Source organism: Cydia fagiglandana, chromosome 1 (genome assembly GCF_963556715.1).
Source record: "Cydia fagiglandana chromosome 1, ilCydFagi1.1, whole genome shotgun sequence".
In the NCBI taxonomy this organism is placed as follows: domain Eukaryota; kingdom Metazoa; phylum Arthropoda; class Insecta; order Lepidoptera; family Tortricidae; genus Cydia; species Cydia fagiglandana.
In genome coordinates, this window is record NC_085932.1 from 16,099,496 (window position 1) to 16,120,282 (window position 20,787).

Sequence of the window (20,787 nt, forward strand, 5' to 3'; positions counted from 1 at the left end):
CATACTATATGTATACACTGTAGCACTATATACAGTGTATATATACTATATGTATACACTGTAGCACTCCTTTGTAATAAGGCGAAAAGTGTAAACATATCTTTGACGTCGATTGTACACCAGGTAATTAACTTAAATAACGTGTACTTAAATCACATTCACTCATTCCTTCATTATTTTTGCAATTGGTAGTAGTGATCCCAGATGTATCCTGTCGACGGCGACATCCGGACATTGACGTCTATAATTTGTAATACTAGTGTAGGTTAATACCTAGACTCCATGTAGCTGTGTGTGTAATCAATCATCTCAATTCTCCTGCCAGCCTCTATAACTTAAATCAATGTGCCGTTATGTAAACTACCTACCTACCTACGTTGTTTCAAATTTCTTACCGGATTCACAAATCTTATAACAATCAAGAAACGATAGGAAATATTATGCAAAACTCTGCGTAAAGGGCGCTACTAGCACAAACAGAGGGCTTACCGCGAAACACGAAAATCGATATTTCGCTCGAATATGCAAGAGTTATAGAAAGGCAGGTAAAGAAATTTCGATTTTCGCGTTTCGCGGTAGGCCCTCTGTAAACAAACCGCCTTGATGCACCAATGTCATAGTGAAAACTTGTTAAAATAACTGTTCAAGGTTCTGTTCTGTTTACAATTTGTGCTAGTGGTGCACTCAGGCGGCAGAACATTGCAGTAATATGGGGGGTATCGGAATATTTTATGACAATAAAAGGTCGGTGCCACTCCACAATCATGTAGGATGACTTTTTAAATAGACGATGGTCCATGTTTTTCTACTTATGTATTTTTAAACGTTTATTAAAAATGACCTTGATATGATATTGAGATTTGTAAATCTTTGGAATATTGTTGTTCTGTGATTTCATCTTAGAAACGAATATAGGTACCTTAATATTTGAAATGCTCGGCTTTTATTATTTTGTTACATCAGTGGTTACTGATTTTCAATGTAATAAAAACAGAGCAATATGAATGTAAATAAATAATAAAAATATTTAACTTTAAGCCAAAATGTCCTGATGTTATAAAGAAAGTAAATAAAACTGTTGAAAATTTAACTATTGGTTTTATTCATCAATGCATTATTAGTGAATGAAATTAATGACAAATTACAAAGTAACGATATATCACAGTTGGACATTGATATACTAATAATGATTTGTTAAGAACTGGACACATATTTTTATAAAAACGTGATTCCAATGTCTTTACGATTTAGGACTACAACGTACCTAATAAAAAATGATATTCCAAAATATGATATACAGAAATAATACAATAAAATACATATAACGATGGTTATTTTGTCTAAGGCCATTACAATAATTGCATTATTGTGAACAATCCTACTTGCTAATAGTAAAACACTTGCTTAGGACTTATACCTACAAATGCCTATATCACTACACGTTTAAGTAACTCGATTATGGTGTCGCGTACAATAGTATGATTTTGTTAGTATAGGGGTATTTCACTTTGACGGTGATACGTTTCTCCGTCTTCTTTTAATTAGATAAAAAATTAATTGTCATTCACAATGTTATGTAATCTGAAACTATCTTATAGATAGACATCTTTTCTAATCGACATGAAGATGATTTTTCCTTATTTACTATTAATGTCCTTGTCCTTAAGACTAATCTTTCTCGCAAGCATGTAATATCTGACGGTTGTATCAGTATTCATACGTTGCCTATAACAATCAATTACTTTATTGGTATAATTCGTTCATATCTACGTAGCACATTGGGTTTTAAAAATATCACAATGTGCGTGCTATTTTCATTTGTTACATATTTTGCACCCGTATATTTAAATATCTTTTTCACTCACATTCATTCAGATAGCTCATGTATGTTGTATGTATGAATATAACAGTCTAATAGTACCTAATATCAATATGTACATACTAGGGCCTAAGGCGTAATTTATCCGTTAGGTTGTAAAAATATGAATGTTGTATTTTCAAATAAGGATCTGATAATGCGTAACTAATCTAGAAATAGGTAGGTACTTACATAATAACAACTTTTGAGATACAAATATTGAATTATTATCGAATGATGATACGTTGCAGCTACCTAATTAAGTAGCATACATATGAGTACCGTAAAGTCACCCAACTATAGTCCATAAGCTCCAACCTATGGTCTAAAATTTAACTTTAATGTCTTCGTTCAAGTACGACTTTCATTTGGAATTCGTAGTGCAAAAGCAACATATTTTTATAAATCGAAGAAAACCCTTAGATAAAAATTGATACTTAATTACGTATTGAACTTGTGGACTGTTGTAGTATAGATGCATAGTCTAATAAAACGTGGTCTACTCTTCCCAGAGTGACACAAGCCTACGTCACAATAACATGGCCGCTATATATAGCGCTATCGCATATTATCATATAGCGCTGTTGCATGATGACGTAAGTTTGTGTCAGTCAGGTGGCCACGAAAAGACGGGAAGAGAGTACCAGGCGGAGTATATTATTATACCATGTATAGATGGGTGGTTACGGTAGGTATTTCCTAGTACCTACCTTTTTTCATCGCTGAAACTATTTGATTCTAGCCAAATCCTAACCGTATTTAAAAAGTATTAACAATAACATATTATATCAGATCTTATTTGAAAAAGTAGGTCCTACATTCCCTTTTTACATCTAAAGCGGATTTGTTTAAGACCACATTGACCATATGATCATATGAGAACACTTCACAACGCTGGTGGCGGTCTCGGGTTATCTTATCAAAGTTATCAACAGGGATAATACTTAATCGAACAATGTCAAAACTTCGGATACAAAATCGCCATATTTAAGTACCTAAACTTAATTACGATGCTAAGATTTTGGTTTTTACGGCCGTCGTACCTGAGTGGATAGATATATAATCTCTTTATTATAATATACCCAGCCATTTTGTGAATCATTTACGTACCTACATTTCTTTATATTCTTAAGTACCTACCGACCTTTAAACCGTACAGAGTACTTCGGATATTGCTCTTCCATCACCTTGCCTATTTTCTATAATTATTCAATTATTCAGTCTTTCAAACTATTCAGGCCTCATATTTCAAAGATAAAATGAAAAATATTATAGTTAAGGTATGAAATATTGGTGTATTCCCATTTGTCCCTCACCTTAAAGCAACCGCCGCCATACATGAGGTGGGGACAAATGGGAAAGATTTATATGAAAGCACCTACCCTCATCTCTGTCCCCGTCAGGGACACATGGGGATACACCAGTCTTAGCATCGCGAATTAAGTAACAATAATTGGGACCACTGAATGGAAATATTTAACAATTGAAAATCAATTCTAAAATCCAGACAACTTTGATATTTGCCTATTTGGAAAAATGGTTTCAAAACACAGTCTGTTATAGTAATTTCAAGAGCTAAATTCGTTTGACAGGACTACTGCTTGCCTGGTTGGATAAATGCATATCGATGATAATGTCGTCGGATGTTATGGATTTTTTCCCTGATGGTGTATCTAATCTTTCATCTTCTGTGTTTGGTGTTGGAATGAGACCATTGGCTACCACTGGCTCCTAGAAACAAATTTATTTTGGTTAATATTATTATAATAGGTACTTACATTTTCTTTCGGTGGTTTTACTTGAAATAATAGGTAAATAAATAGGGTAACTCGCCAGTAACTGGCCACTTTTAGTAACTGGCCGCCCTAAAGTAAAAATGAATTTTATTCACCTATAAACAGAATTCATTTTAGTATAAGGTTACAATAACTGGCCACCTTATACTGAAATTAATTCTATTTATAAGTGAATATAATTTATTTTTAGTTGTTTTTAGGGCGGCCAGTTACTAATAGTGGCCAGTTACTGGCGAATTACCCTCTATCTAGTAAAAAAATGGTCATTATTATTCGAATTTCGAAAAAATACCTGTAGGTAGTACCATTCGATTTGATACTAAATAAACTTATTAGGTACTTGATTCGGCATAACGAAAGTCTTTTCATATAATATCCAGTAGGTACATACCATGGTCACGGCATCGCAAGCCATCAGCTCCTTCTTGGAGAGGTGCTCCACCACCGCAGCCGCGTAGCAGTCTCCCAGCATGTTGTTTGTGGTGCGTATCCGGTCACTGAAACGTGTTATACAGGCTTTTATTTAATTGAATATATCGTGTGTCCCATATCCTAAGAGCCCCAATATTATCCACTTTCCCATACCAACGACAGGCTAATTTTAGGCCGTTATATATATTACTAATTACGCCACTTATTTTAGCTACTATCCGAAACGTAAGTATATAATCAGATATAATAGATAGTTGCAAGTATTCCGCCGTGTATCACTAAATCGATATGATTCTGGAATATTAAATTCAAAGGTGATCAAGGTTATATTTATGGTTATGGCATTTATGGTACTTTTGAATGAGAAAAGTGACCATTTGGCGACCACATCACAACTTGCAGCTATAACAAGGCGAATAGACCACCGGTCACTTTGATTAGTTTCTTGCATTTCCACAGCAGGCCAGAAAGTAGTTAACAAGTATTCTTAGCCGTAAGTGTTTTAGACTCCACAACCTCTCATCATAGTAACGTAGAGCACCCCACCACACGATACTCACACGAGCCAGTCCACGGCGAACAGCAGCGACACGTCGTGCGCGGGCGCATCCACCGCCGCCAGCACCACGAGCAGTAGAACCATGGCGGCCGACGGCACTGACGCAGACGACACTGACGCCGCTGTCGAAGTCAAGCTAGAAGGACAACATTGCAACATTAGGAAACTTGTGGCCAAACGTAGCTTGGATACTTGCAATGTCTCAATGGGGTTGATTTATCGTAAGCACATACGCCTTCCGACATTGTAGGTAATTGTAAGAAATAAGGTAATTGTATACAAATTATTCCTGACCTGCTTCTTTATTAGTAGGTACCCATTCGAACATAAGTAGGTACCTACCTATTTTTCTAGTAGCGACTGCAAAGATCCATAGAATCTCAGGCGGTTGGTTAAGAAGTCTCCAGTGATTTTCTCGTAAAAGGCAGCTGAATTATGGAACTAGTTTTCTAATAATAGGTACATAGGCATTTACCTACTCAATACAAAATATAAATCATCATAATGCAGCTAAGCTCTCAACCAATCCGTAGCTGACCATAAGAATCGGAATCAGAATTGTTTATTGCATACATGTAACTCTTAGAAACAACTTATTACTAATGTTCCACATGAACAACTTCATACAACATAATAACTTCTTCCCAACCGGTTTATTTAAACGATAGACCTACAGTTGTTTCTTCAATCACCAAATACTTAGGGTTTTCCCACTAGTTACCACCAAGTTCTTACCAGTGGTAACTACTGGGAATTTTTTTCCCACCTTTTACCACTGGGAAAAAATTACCACTGGTAAGAACTTGGTGGTAACTAGTGGGAATAACCCAATACTTACAATATGGTAGCGAGCTGCGCGAACCCTAGATGCAGGTTGTTCATCTGGCAGACGAAGACGCTGGCAGCAGCCAGGAACAGGGCCGTGCCGTCCATGTTGATGTTGCAGCCGATGGGCAGCACGAACCGTGTGATGCGAGGGTCGATGCGGAGCGGGCCTTCCATCGCGCGAAACGTAACTGGGAGGGCTGCAGCTCTGGAAATAACACAATGTGATGCTTGAAATGGAGCTGACAGTTTTTATCGTGTAGAAGAAAACGCTAAACTAATCAATGAAACAATCATCATCACAATTCTGTACCTACCATATGTCTCAGTCGCCAAACACTGGCTGGCTATGATATACGTACCTAGTTATGAGAACACTAAGTAGTTTATTAGAGCTGAAACGCGTTACGTACCGTACGAGAATAGAATCATAGAAAATATGGTCAAAAAAGATTTTGCTGATAAATTCATGCAACAAACTGGTGGGCTTTATTAAATTATTAATTTATTATACTTAAGGTTTTTCATGTAAGTATAGATACTTACGTGGAAGCAGTAGCGGCAGCAGTCAACATTGCGTGAGACAGTCCCCAATAGAACTTGTAGGGGTTCTTCCGTAGGAACACGAAATAGATGAGTTGCATCACGATCAGCTGGTACAGGAACACACCCACCGCCACCGTGGCGATGAACCAGGCCAGCTGGGACATCACTTGAGCTGGAACAATCATACTGAGTTAAAGGTTGATTATGATTACACCAGTGGGTTTTAATATCAGGCTGTTTTTTAAACGCAACTATAATATTAAATATCACAATACAAAACAATAAATAAGTAGGTATAACGTTATTCGGTTAATTCGTTAAAACGTATGGAAATGTCATAATAAACAAAACGAGCAACATTTGAAGAAAACTACTTCATTTCTTAGAATGGTGACTAAATATTCCTTTCTGTGTTTTGTACAGTCGCCATCATACTATATCGGAGCGGCCAAAGTGCTCACAAATATCTGAACACACCTCTATTGTCAAGGCGTTAGAGTGCGTGTTCCGATGTTTTGCGACTGTACAATATTTACAAATCATGGCACAAGTTGCGCCTTTTTTGATGTATTAGCAATGATCTAAAGCTAACCATAAAAGTAGTCAACGGGTAAGGTTTTCGAACAGGGGTCTTTAGGATGGGTGTATGTTAGTACTTTCCCGGTTCGGTTGGATCCTAATGTAGCCCGGAGTCAGCTTTATACAGCATTATATCACAATATAACACTTACCAACATTGCTAACACCAAGAATCTTCCCAGCGATGACGCTACTGACTCCCACGGGGGTGAACCACATGACGCCCGTCACCATCTTCATGATGACCTCGAAGATGGCTTGAAAGAAGTCGATGACAACCTGGCCCTTGGGGCCCAGAGTGCCGAGCAAACTCCCGAACACGAGGCAGAAGAAAACGAGGCCGAGTGTGTTGGTGCCTGATCTAAAATAAAAAAAACATGCTGCATGTAAATAAATTATAAATATCGATATAGACACATACTTAGCTAAAAACATAAGTGCGTACCACTTTATCCTAATAAAAGGTGATTTAAGTGACTAAATTACGCGTGCAGACCTCCATTCCGAATTGATCAATTCCGGACACACAATGTACGAGATGACATGGATAAGGGCGAGTAACGTAACGAAATCCGTCGGGCTGCTCGCTGAACGCGACAGCGGTGGGAGTATACGGTGTACACTTGCTTAAACTGAAAGGTACACGGTGCTGGCCGCGTAGCCAAGATGCCAATCGCTTACGCTCCGTAGCGATCGAAACGCAACTGTCACTGTCACACTAATATGGAAGAGTGATAGAGAGACATAATGCTTTTCGTTGTCGAAGCGATAGCGATTGTAACCTTGGCTAGGCCGGCTGTACCTTTAGAATAATAAAGCCTAGTTCATAAAACCTGTTAGGAAGTGGATACCGTGTGGGAAGAGCCGACTAAAGGCTTCACTACTGTAGCGGTGGGACACCTATTCTTTATTATTTTATGGTTCTTCCAATGTTCTCTGTGATTCTTACCTGTAGGACACGACACGGACTAGAGCCGGCGCCGTGTCGTTATCCGTGAGGTTCCTGGCGAACAGCGACGGCTGCTCCGCGTATACGGTATGCGCCTGCTGGAACGCGGCCTGCACGATGTTGTCCGGGAATATGTTTCTGTAGCCAAAAATTTGGAATAGCTATAACATGATGTGGTAAAAACAAAGTATATATATATATACATGAATGTAAAAAAATGGTCGCATTTTATTAATGAAGGTGGGAGATATTCTTTCTAGCAATGATATATTTTTGAATTATCATTGCGACTACCAATCACATGCGCTTACTCCGACCGACTCAGCTGTTCTGACACTCAGATATTTCCTAGTTCCGACTACAAGGGGTTGACTAATATTGTAATTATGAGTAAAAGCTTGCAAATCTTATCAATTCTAAAAACTCTTTACCTTGTATTTAGTCCATGATTTGCAAATGAACTCACCGACCAATATCCAGAAGACTGTCAAGAATACTGTGATCTCTTTTATTTTCAACGGCTACGACAAAGTCCTCTCGCAGTTCCGGCTGCCCAGGGTGTATCATCATTGCAAGGAGTATCCCCAGAAAAGCGTTAAACATGGACGTTAGTATAAAATAGAGTAGAGTCCGGACTGCAATCTTCCCGCTCATCTTGGCGTTCAGGCTAGCAGATCCAGCGATCAGGCTCGCTATGATCAAAGGAAGGATCATCAACTTCAATAGCCTCATGAAGAGCTCGCCAGGGTACGAAATGATCATTAAAGCATCGGGACCGAGATTGTATGGACGCAAGCCGAAACCTGGAAAATAAATGAAATAATGAAATTTGCGTACATATTGCAGCTCATGTCAGTAGACTTAGGTAACGCTACTTTTCATTTGATAACAACTATGCGCCCCGTATGTAGATATTGTTTTTATCATATGCTAATCACCCTAATGGGTCCACCCTAATAATAGCTCGAATCAATTTGGCCGAGTCAGCGTGTGCCAGCCGCTTGTTTTCCGGAAAGTCAAGGTCAGTCACGCGATTTCTACTTTAAGTCAGGAAGGCTTAAATACATTGCATAACAGCATTGGATAAGATATGTACTTATTAAAATGCTAATGAAATTCACATAAATGAACGATTTATGACGTTAAGGTAGCCACCAAATTATATTTCGTATTTTTCATGGTAGGCATACATATATCTATAACCCACAGACTCAGAACCCAGGCATTAGACAGTTACAAATATTTTGAATTTCATAAAATGTAAACAAAACTATGTGTATATATATTTTTCTTTTGTCATTGACTCATTTATTTAACGAAAATGTGATTGTAGTCTTATGTTTGTATTTACGAAGCAATCCATTTATAAAGTACATTAAGAATTCAACTAATTTAAAGACCTGAACGACGCGACAACGGAACCAACAATTTATTTGTCATCGATCTAATTTGTCATTGTCGGTTAATGGATGTGTTAACACTTCGAGAATTAATGGCATGGTACTTAGGAGTTGTACCTCTATAACTTTAAAAAAATGTTGACTTTACAAGAATATAAATTACAAGAATATAAATATATGACTAAAAACATTTTTCCTCTGAAATAAAATTAAGTATTAGCATTGATATAGATTATGGCATATCCATGCTATATAATGAATTTCACTTTAACTAATTCAATATTTAATTTAATAAACCATTGAACTTTTGAACTTTAGGGGAAAACCATTTAGATATAGACCAAGAAAAGTCTGCAGCGATTTTGGTAGCCCACGCAGTGCAAGTGTCTTTTTAAACGTCAAATATATATGAAATTATGACGTAAAAAACAACACTTGCACTGCGTGGGCTATCAAAATCGCGGCAGACTTTTCTTGGTTTAACTCTAGACCCCTATATAGTCGGTGCAAAAAAAACGTACTTATAGCGAAAACTTTCTAAAGTTACTAATCTTTGGTATACAATATTTTGAATTCGTTGACAAAAATCGTAAATTATATAATATTAGTGATAATATTAGTGACATAATATTTCTTCTTTATATTAATAATTTTCTCGAGTGTATTTTGAAATCTTCAAATTATTAATTAACTTACCGATAGCGATGCCAGTGAGCACGCCAATTAAAGTGACGACCAGCATGGTATTTTCTATAAACCACTTCCTGACACCGGTGGGGTCGACCGGCGCCGCCCGGTCCTCCGTGGTCTTCGGACCTCGGTCCCCTGGCCCCATCTTCGCGAACAGATACTCTGAAAACCGTTCACCTTTCTCCATCACAGGCAAAATAGGACCCTACGGCCCAGATCGAAAGATCTGGTTTCCTTCCCACGCCCTCTTTCCTAATAACCTATTTTTTTGAGTTCCGACTGAAGTGCACCGGTCACATAGGTTTTATATTTATGCACGTTTTTTACTATACACTTGGCATGTTAGTCACGTGTTAGAATTAGTTTTCATGAATGAAACTGTTCCTTTTTTTGTATATCTGATCGATTCCATTAAAGGGTTCTTTGATAAATTTTCTGATTCTTAATTTTCACTGCAATGTCATCCCAACGCTGCACTTCGGATGACTGAACTCGATATGTGCTGAAGCGGTTAGATCACTTGCTACTTTGATACTTCCTCCTTTCTTTGATCGGGGTGGAAATAAAATAATATGATATCTATTGCGGTTTTCCTTTCAATACATCATAACAATAGGAGTTAAAACTCGGCAATGTATGTGAAACAGAACGATCGACGGTTGTCGACTTTTACATAAAGAAGCCATGTTTAAACTGCGCGCGCAGACATCGATTGCTAACCGTTCACTTAGTTGTATTAAACATCTATAAATAGATTATTAAATTGTGGGCATTATGTTTCCGTTAAGTACTATACTTACTTATGTAAGCATACAATGATGTACATTACGTCAAACTAAGCTAAAATAAAGAAATTGGCTTACACATGCGCATTAGGCTGGTCGATAAAATGTGTGTCAAGTTTGTAAACAATGTTCGTAAATAATAAATATAATAATATAGGAAATCTTATTGTGCCCAACGCACACGAACAAAATTGGTGGGCTCTTGCCGGATTATTTATGTGCGTTGCATCTAGTTTACTTCTACTTCTACATAGTTTACTTTAGATATGCGCGTAGGTGGATTGGGAAGGGATTTAAAAGCCGGCCAAGTGCGAACGGTCTGTACACGCACGAAGGGTACCATTACGCAAAAAAAAAATTGTATGGTGGCGCCCAATCACGCTAGCTAGCTATCTTATCTATCACGGTTCATGAGATACAGCCAGGTGACAGACAGATAGACAGAAGGACAGACAGGCGGACAGACCAACGGACGGTATTCAGGCATTTTTTTAATTTAGTACTTATAAAATGTCAGGTCACTTCAAATATTTTTAATGCTGTCCGTTATACATAATAGTTGTTATGGGCACATATTTAACCTGTCAAGTAATTAATTGACTTAGTTAAAAAAATATAAATATTAGGGTGTTGCTTATTTTATCGACATTGAAATTTTCTATGTCCCACTCCCTTAAATTGTTCTCTTTTACTAAAAAACAAATGTGGATTTATTTCAGAATTTTTAATTTCGTTTTAGGGGTCGCTACCGAATTTAGAAATTAGGATTTTTCATACATGATGATTTGGTTTTTTAATTTTTCGTTTTTTTTTAGTGAGACAGTGAGTCATACTAGGTATAGTCAATATATATTTTTAAATAATTTTTATTCTTGTTTTAAGATTGCGCACTGCTAAATCAATATTTAGAACGCCTAAAACACGCATTAATAAGCTTAAAAAAAAATAGTGGTACTATTTTATGTTAAACTTCACATTAATACAACCTGACCCGTTGTCTCATAAAAAAAAGCGGCCAAGTGGGAGTCGGACTCGCCCATGAAGGGTTCCGTAACAGCCAGTAACATAATAAAAAAGCGGTTTCCGATTTATGATTTTACTTACTAGATCTCGTTCAAACCAATTTTCGGTGGAAGTTTGCATGGTAATGTACATCATATATTTTTTTAGTTTTATCATTCTCTTCTTTTAGTTACAGGGGTAGGGGGGGCCACATTTTACCACTTTGGAAGTGTCTCTCGCGCAAACTATTCAGTTTAGAAAAAAATGATATTAGAAACCTCAATATCATTTTTGAAGACCTGTCCATAGATACCCCCGTACGTATGGGTTTGATGAAAAAAAATGTTTTTGAGTTTCAGTTCTAAGTATAGGGGGCCCCCAAAATTTTTCGTTTTTTTAGGGTTCCGTACCCAAAGGGTAAAACGGGACCCTATTACTAAGACTTCGCTGTCCGTCCGTCCGTCCGTCCGTCTGTCCGTCTGTCTGTCACCAGGCTGTATCTCACGAACCGTGATAGCTAGACAGTTGAAATTTTCACAGATGATGTATTTCTGTTGCCGCTATAACAACAAATACTAAAAACAGAATAAAATAAAGATTTAAATGGGGCTCCCATACAACAAACGTGATTTTTGACCAAAGTTAAGCAACGTCGGGAGTGGTCAGTACTTGGATGGGTGACCGTTTTTTTTTTTTGCTTTTTTTTTGTTTTTTTTTGCATTATGGTACGGAACCCTTCGTGCGCGAGTCCGACTCGCACTTGCCCGGTTTTTCTATTTTTGTGTAAAAATCTTAATGCGGTTCACAGAATATATCTACTTACCAAGTTTCAACAGTATAGTTCTTATAGTTTCGGAAAAAAGTGGCTGTGACATACACGGACAGACAGACAAACAGACGGACAGACATGACGAATCCATAAGGGTTCCGTTTTTTGCCATTTGGCTACGGAACCCTAAAAATGAGAAAAAAACGTAAAAAAACTTGTATGGAGGGTTCAAATTTTCAAAATTCGGTAGTAACCCCTAAAACGTAATTGAAAATTCTGGAAAAAATCCACATTTGTTTTTTAGTGAAAGAGAATAATTTAAGGGGGTGAGACATGAAAAATTTCAATTTCGACGAAATAAGCAACACCCTAATAAATAGGGGTACTAACATTAATAGATTGGCAACAAAAACGGAGCCTTAAAATATGTCAATATGAGTTGTATTTTAATCCGGTTACAGTTTTTGTTTATTAATAGGCAGGTACCTATCAAATATTTATTTGGCACCTAAATTAATACAATTTTATTACTATTTATGAAGCACATTTTAAAAAGAAAATGACGTTGTTTTAAAATATTATTCTTTGTTCACTAACATGTTGGCTTCGCTCGTCGTCGCACCTATCTTTTGATTCTGACAGAACACTGTGATAACTATTGAAATTAGTAATTAAAAATTGCTAGGTAATGGTATTCTGGCAATTAGGTATTTCATGATTAGGAATTTCGACTTTAAGTATACTGACCATTATGGTATGGTAGCTAAATAAATTTGAGTTGTTTTGTGGATTAGGGAATTTGGCAGTTTTCAACTTTACAATATTAGTTGCCAACTCATTATTTTAGACGCCAACCTATCACTTCAAGTTCCCTAAATTATTTTGTGTGGCTTGCTTTTGCTGCCAGTTTTTTTAATAGTATGATGCTTATATTCGAGGCTAATTTTATTGGCGCTAATATATTAATCTACAGCTAATTTATATTATTATATGCCCAATGAAAGTTCCTGATTAATATTTTAGTTGCCCGAATAATATGCCGTTGTTATATTATTATACTGTAAAACCAAATACACAGTAGGTACTAGGATCAAAGTTTCTCAGTCGCCGTTTACACGCACACAGTATAGCATTTTACTCGAACACGGAGCCCGCCGCACACAACGATAAAAACCTCGTCGTCGCCGTTGAAAACGTTCGGAGCTGATCATGCCGCTGCCTTTACAAGCTCTGCCGCGGTACTGACATCGCCAGCGCACGTATCGTTGAAATTAGAGTTGTTTTCAAAAAATTGCCAAAAAATGACACTTGAATTTCATAAACACTATATAGTAGTGGACCCTATAATGGACGTGGAACCAGTAATGGGACAAAAAAACATAACTCCTCTAAAATAAGTATGTAAAAGTAGTTTATAAACACTGGCTGTATATTAAGTATCATAAATAAGAGTCCTAGAGCTGTTTCAGTTTGAAGTTTTATTAAATTTGGTTGTTTTTTAAGAAATTGGCGTCAACCTAAAAGTTGTCGTGTCACTGAAAAAAAATACCACTACGAATTCTTAACAACTTCGCTAAGAAAGGTGAGTTAATTTACTAAATTTTAATTAATTAATACTTGATGAAAACTAGAATGTGTTTTGTTAATTGCATTTACCATGAGATAAGGTATACAACACACTATGTTGTGACTCCACAGATGAAAAAAAATAGTGGTATTTGGCCCAATCCCATTATAGGAGCTGTAAAACTGCGTACCTCCTATGATGGGACAAATGACAGAATGATGCTTGCTATGCCATAATTTCATGTTTAAACAACACAGAAATAAAATGTAGTTAAGAAATATGTCAATCAGGAGGTATTCTCGGACTTCGGATAAATTAATATCGTTTTACCAAACTTTTATTTAACTTGCCCTGTGTTAGTGTGGGTCCAATCTTGGTAGCTGAATTTGAGCCACTTTTCCGATTCAGTTGAAATTTTGTGTAAGTACGTAATTAAGTATGCAAATCGGATGATAATGCAATATTATGATAACATGAACCTGATCTGATGATGGAGACAGGAGGTGGCCATGGGAACTTTATCGCATTAAACCCTAACTAATTGTGTTAGGGTATATTAGAATTGTCTCGATGGATCTAATACAGTAATAATTGGCTGTGGAAAGAAAAATACATTCAGCGATAAAAGCTTATACCAAAAATTGTTTTATTTTGCCGTAATTTATTCCCCATTTCAATATTTTATACTGATAGAGCAATGTCCATTATAGGGGGCCCATTACTGGAACTTTTGTGTCCATGACTGGAGAAAAAAAGCATAGTTTTAATTTGTTAAATATGTGGAAACTAATTGCAGTATCTTTGATACAACACGCATAAAACATGAAAGACTTTCATCTTTTAACACGCTAAGCGGTAGACCATTTACATGTATAAGGGAAATATCATAAATACTCCAAATTTCCTCTTAAATGTCCCATGACTGGTGCTGTTACTATAATGTACATATACCAACAGTATAAGCAAAGAGAATTGACTTATACTTTTGACGCGCAGTCTAATCCGGTACTTACTTTTGATGCTACGATGCATAAATCCAAATCCCAAGAAGTGTTTTTTTCCGTCAATTAAATAATGTTGGGTACTTGCCAATATACTAAAATCGTAGTCCAGTAGCTCAAATTTATACTAAAATAAATATCATAGGGCCTTTCACTATTAACCGGACCAAAGTTCACGTTTACATGTATAGACTTTTGCATCTGATTCCATCGTAATGCAGCAAAATATGTAGGTAGGTTTACTAGAATGAAAATTCGGCTGTACCAACGACGACATCTGATGATCTCACTCAAGGAAAGTTAAATATCAGGACCCCTATTCGACATGCGACGTTTGACGTATCGTGTTGATCTCCCGGACCCCTATTCGACAAGCGACGTTTGACGTATCGTGTTGACCTCCCGTTGATGTGGGAAAAATCATAAGTTCTCGAATACGTACAATGTCAAAATTTGACATTTAACAATCCACAGTTAGGGTGACAAGCAAACTAAACCGAACCACCCTTAGTTTCTAGAGTGGAGTTTTGGTTGTACCAAATGATATTATCCACCGTTGATGGAATCATAACTCAGTATACGATAAAATCAACTGTTGATTTGACGTGGATGCGAAATCTGACAGTTGTACGTGTCGAATTTGGCCCCCGTTGATGTGGGAAAAATAATAAGTTCTCGAATACGTACAATGTCAAAATTTGACATTAACAATCCACAGTTAGGGTGACAAGCAAACCAAACCGAACCACCCTCAGTTTAGAGTTGAGTTTTGGTTGTACCAAATGGATGGAATCAACACTGAGTTTGGAATAAAATCATCTGTTGATTTGACGTGGATGCGAAATCTGACAGTTGCACATGTCGAATTTGGCCCCAGTACGCATGAAAGTCAGAGAAGAGTTTTATGTAAATAACCTAACAAAAAAATATGGCAGTATGCCAACATTTTATAGTCTTCATCAAACGCAATTTTATCCTCGTGCCGCCCACCATATAAAATTATAGCCAAGGAATTTAGAATCTTGTTGTATTCTCAATTAGGTTGAATTTCATTTGTTCGAAAAGTTTACGAGGCAAATGAAATGCTACCTATTTTTTTTCATTATTAAGATTGACATTCAATCGAATCGGAATGTACATCCTAATGCACATTGGGCGGCACGAGGTTATATCAAATTGAAAACAATGAAAAGTAAAATTTGAAACAGAAGTATTATGCAGCACTAAATTTCTGGTGGTTGAAAATCGCCTGAATGGCTTCGAGAAAAGGATGGTACGGCCTGCAGCCTCTTTGTTTTGCTCGGGCGGGTGCACTTCCGTGCAGTAAAAACCCGCGCGATGGTCATTTTTACGTCGCAAGTTACGCGCGGCGTGCTATATCTTTTCTCCCTTTCTAATTTCCTGAGTTGGAGTAAAAAGCATAGGTACGTTCTTTTTTAAAATCCACTATTTACGATATATAAGATGATAAAGCACTAATCGCAGTCTCAGTCTGCACGATGTAAATTTATCACAAAAAAATAAAAATGTTGGCTAAATATACAGAGTGCATTTGCATGTGCATCTAATTTTAGTGCGGCGAGCGAGCTATACGGTGTCGCGGAGTATCATTATTCGATCATTGATCTTTATTGTTTTGTTATATTGTTATTTAAAAAGGCAATTGACAGTGACATCGCTCATCTTCCGCTACCTCGGAGTAATAACAACGGAGACGCCATGTCTAAAATTTTCGGTACAAAATAGTCTGCCGTTTTTTGCGGGGGAGGGGCACATCAAATGTATAGGTACGTCATGTCAGATAAACGTCAGTCCATACATATGGTTGACCATTGGCCGCCTATTTTCGACAGAGGGGAATGCCTGTTAATGGCGGCTCCATTGTTAATTACCCCGAGTCTGCTACTGCATGGCTGCAGCAGTAACGTTGATGCAGTCCCAATCCGAATGTAACCTTTATAACATGTCATACATAAACGTAGGTCGTTCCTATGTCGGAGCTAAAATATTTTAACGATTAGATTAGATTAGATGGATTAGAACTAAACTGACCCATTTATCCAAATCAGTGAGTCGTGTCGTCAATGCCCTATACTCCCTAGAGCAATATCTACACTAGTTCAACTCTTATACCGGGTGTGGCCTGTAACACGAGCAAATAATTAAAACATAGATTGTACTCCTCAAACGGTGACACTTTTGTTCAACAACTTTTAAAAATTATGAAGTATTTAGACTCCCTATTTTTCATACAAAATAAATATTGTCTTCAATGGACGCCATCGCCACGCCATATCATTGTGATTGGCGTTGCTTGTCACGCCTTAAACATAACAGAATTCGCAATACATTGCGTCTTAAAATAAACTTTAACGTGTATTAAAAATCAAACCACAAGTTATTTTTAAAAGTCGCTGAACAAATGTTGGTCAGTATGACGAGTACAGCCTACAGTTAAATTTTTTGCTCATATTACAGGCCACACCCGGTAGATGCATGGAAGTTCAACAAAACACATGAACATTGTAATCAGTAAGCCAACAACTATGTACCTCAGTGTTTAGTAAGTACCTAACTACAAAAATCTAATTGTTTTACTATTAGAGAATGGTCGATACTTTTGACTTAGTCTAGTAGGTACGTCACTTTTGATGCCCACTGTACCAAACCGAAATAAATGTCATAAACCAAGAAAAAATTACCAGGGGGCCGATTTTTGAATTTCGATCGCTCGATTTCGTCCCTCGAAAATCAGTGGAAAACGACGAAATACAAATTTTTGAAATACGAGCGGCCGAAATTTTCAATCTAGTGGTATTGGCCACTCGATTTCAATTCTATTAGTAGAATTTAAACGCCTCGTAGTGGAGATATCATTTAACGAAATACACGAAGCTTAGTCGAGTGGTCGAATTTCAAAAATCGGCCCCCAGGGCTGGAATCGAACAGGGTTGACTGTACCAATAGACGATGACGTCTAATCTCGAGAAATCTATGATTACATCTAATGCTATTGCCGCACGTCTCCTCTCATCTCCGCCGCAGTGGAAAGGCAGCCTTACGAACGTACTGACGATATTTCTACGTGCCTATGTTTGAAATGCACTATGATGTAAGTACTATATTCTTATGAAGTTAGTCTACCACAACTATTGTTTACCGATACCTTATTTATTGTATAACATATTGCCATAGGAATAACAAATTTGGTGCCTAATTTGTGTCACAACTGTATTAAAAAGAAACTCGTAAAATTAAACTTAATGGCGTCGTAAATGTGTTAACCAAACAGGTTAGGTTAGGTTAGTATTAACCTTTTCTTTCAGTTATTTGTCTGTCTTTGTAATTCAATAACTTGTTATTGTTTCTTCACACGCATGTTTACGTTAAACAGACGAAAATAACAATTTGGTCAAATTTCCTGTACTAAAGAGTAATTACCAGTTAAGCACAATTAAATTTTAAACAATAAAATTGTATTGCTTACCCTTTAGTTGTTTAATTTTGGTAGTTGTAGGTCCGTCCAAGAAAATAAAAACAGTTTTTGATTTTATTTAAATTAAAACACCGATAAATATTCACTGTCATCAAACGACAAAGATTAAAATTTAATGTTTAGAAAAAAGGTTTAAGATTATTTGTTCTATCAGAGTCGCGGTATTGTATTTAACTGTTAAATTTGTTTTTGTAAGATATGTCACTTAGTAAATACCACTGGGAAATCTGCTTTCAAGGTTTTACTTTTATAATTTTATCTGTTTAAAAGTAGATATATACACTGGTTAGCTACATTATTTTGAATTTGAAAAATGTTACACCTTAATCTATAACAATGGTAATTAATTATTTTTTTCAGTGAAAAATCGCGGAGAAGCGATGTCGTTCGTTTGCATTTGGCAAGTGCAGTGCGGATGGTAAGGGTTTATTTTAATCTTAGATTGCTGTATTGTTTGAGATTGAATCTATTGCACATGTATTTTAAGACTAGTATTTGAATGACATATTCGGTGAATATATAAATTAAGTACATATCAAAGGAATCTATTATATATGGAATCTTTAAATTAATTATGTAATGGATTTATTGACGTACTTGCATTATATAATTATACAATATTTGCGAGTTTCATTCACATTGTATAACCTAAATATGTAGAAGAATAAATGTGAACAGTGATACTAATTTCGTCACGACTCGAAACTATTAAAATACCTAATAACTAAGGGACCAATTAATGAATACATTAAACCATTTACATACTCACCATGAAACTGCTTCTGTGGTTTACAAGGCGGATCCATTTCTGATTTCAAAACCATGATTCACTGCTGTAAATTTGTATATCAACCTGTTTCAGAATGTTTTTTCTTTTAAGTTAACTATCAAGAATAGTTTTATTCAGAATTAATTTGGGTACTCAATAAATATTTACTAGGTATTTAAAACTACCCACTAAATATTTGGCATTATTGCTATGAGCAGAAACTTCAAAATGTGCGAAAGATAAATGTAAAAAAGTTAGTGAAAATTCTGTATTTAGTTATATTTTAATACCTATTGATTAATTAAAACAAAAAAAAACACTGTTAAATATCAATTGGACGAAGATTTAATTATTGCTAAACCGACACAAATTGTAGTGTATTTTTAACCGACTACAAAAAAGGAGGATGTTATTACATAGCCTTTGGTCCTTTCCGTATGGTACCATGGATACAAGTAACGATAACGCCGATGAACACTTATTATAAATTGACATGTTGCTTTATTTATGCGAATACTACTATATTTGCAAACTTTAAGCTTTGACGCTCTGAGAATAAAGGTGATGGAAGATGTATTTGTATGATGGTAGAGTTACACACGAGGTTCTCAATGGTCACTTGACTACATTGATCCCTATAAGCGATGTTGTGTAAGTAATCAGGCGGTTAATGAAAACGCGTCCCTTTTTTACTGAACTAATTTGTTTCTATGAATTTCGACATGCAAGAAATTTAGAAGTTCCTAATATTTTTGTGTGACCTTAATTAAAGCAATTGGTAGGAAAAGTATGATGCATTGGGGTAACTTCGACAGCGGGATAATTTTGAATATTGGAACTACTAAACTTGAAGTACTTTCTACTGTAGCAACGGTAAGCAAGATGTCTTGGTAAGCGTTGTAGTAGCGTAGGTGTTACCAGATTATGAAATGCTACCTACTGGTTTAGTAGATAATAAATATTAGCAATTTTCAAAATTATTCCTCATTCGGAGTTAGTCCAATGCAGTTTACCTAAACTGAAAGCCGCGATTGTTGCGCCTTTTAGGGTCCTAGCTAAATTGGATGTTCAATACTTACTCTATAGAATGCCCAATTTAGCGAGAACCCTATGGCATAACAGTCCCGTGTGGCGACTGTACATGGTACCTACTTATACATGATACTCCTAAAGAATTGATCGTAGAGTTATTAAATACGACCTAATTTGTAGAAAATTGTATGTAAAAACTTTTGTTCGAAGTAATTAATAATGCTATTAGTACAGATATTCCAGATAACAACAAAAATCTGAAAAAAAGCCTCTTCTCTCCCCCTACCCTCAAGGATTATGTTTATATCCGCAGATTTTTTAAATTTTCTTGAGCTATTATTTATAAACTTCATAGATCTTTGATATTACCAAATATTACCAATTCTTATTTTAGATAACAATTTGCTGCCATCTATGTTACTATTCGCGCTCTTAAAAGAAGACCTATGTAGATAATGTAGATGTGTGCTTGAAAAGCTTTTACATGGTATACTGAAGATTGAAATTCATCGTACGTAGTAGAGATGGCGCTGTTTTCAAAGACCTAAGTTTCTATCGGATATTATGGTAAATTACTTTCAGCGAAATAGTGGATTAGTCTCTATTTGTGGTATATTGTAGATACGTTTTTAAAACGAACAAGATATTATTATTTCAATATTAACGACATATACTCGTACAAGCTTATACTTATTGCTACACTTGAATGTAATGACCTAATAAGGCGTTGGT

General features: G+C 36.2%; 1 protein-coding gene across 2 annotated transcripts; it reads right to left on the reverse strand.

The window, feature by feature from the left end:
* Nucleotides 1–1,085: 1,085 nt before the first annotated feature.
* LOC134665693 (excitatory amino acid transporter) lies at nucleotides 1,086–19,463 on the reverse strand. Of its 2 annotated transcripts, none has more exons than XM_063522649.1 (10): nucleotides 19,024–19,463; nucleotides 9,641–9,796; nucleotides 8,011–8,347; nucleotides 7,545–7,682; nucleotides 6,748–6,956; nucleotides 6,017–6,188; nucleotides 5,484–5,678; nucleotides 4,647–4,781; nucleotides 4,046–4,151; nucleotides 1,086–3,589 (listed from the first exon to the last, which is right to left on the reverse strand). In XM_063522649.1, the coding sequence occupies exons 1-10, from the start codon at nucleotides 19,076–19,078 to the stop codon at nucleotides 3,434–3,436; spliced, it is 1,659 nt and encodes a 552-aa protein (XP_063378719.1). In that variant the 5' UTR covers nucleotides 19,079–19,463; the 3' UTR covers nucleotides 1,086–3,433. The 2 variants fall into 2 exon arrangements, with proteins under 2 accessions (XP_063378719.1, XP_063378727.1); XM_063522657.1 differs by lacking the exon at nucleotides 19,024–19,463 and adding an exon at nucleotides 18,246–18,338.
* Nucleotides 19,464–20,787: the final 1,324 nt, after the last annotated feature.

What these genes read in the sequence shown, in the direction of transcription:
- LOC134665693 (XM_063522649.1), bottom strand. Translation starts at nt 19,078, where the DNA reads ATGGTTTTGAAATCAGAAATGGATCCGCCTTGTAAACCACAGAAGCAG. An exon ending in GCTCACTGGCATCGCTATCG is followed by an intron (nt 8,348 to 9,640) that starts GTAAGTTAATTA and finishes TTTATTTTCCAG; the next exon opens with GTTTCGGCTTGCGTCCATAC. An exon ending in AGTCTTCTGGATATTGGTCG is followed by an intron (nt 7,683 to 8,010) that starts GTGAGTTCATTT and finishes TTTTGGCTACAG; the next exon opens with AAACATATTCCCGGACAACA.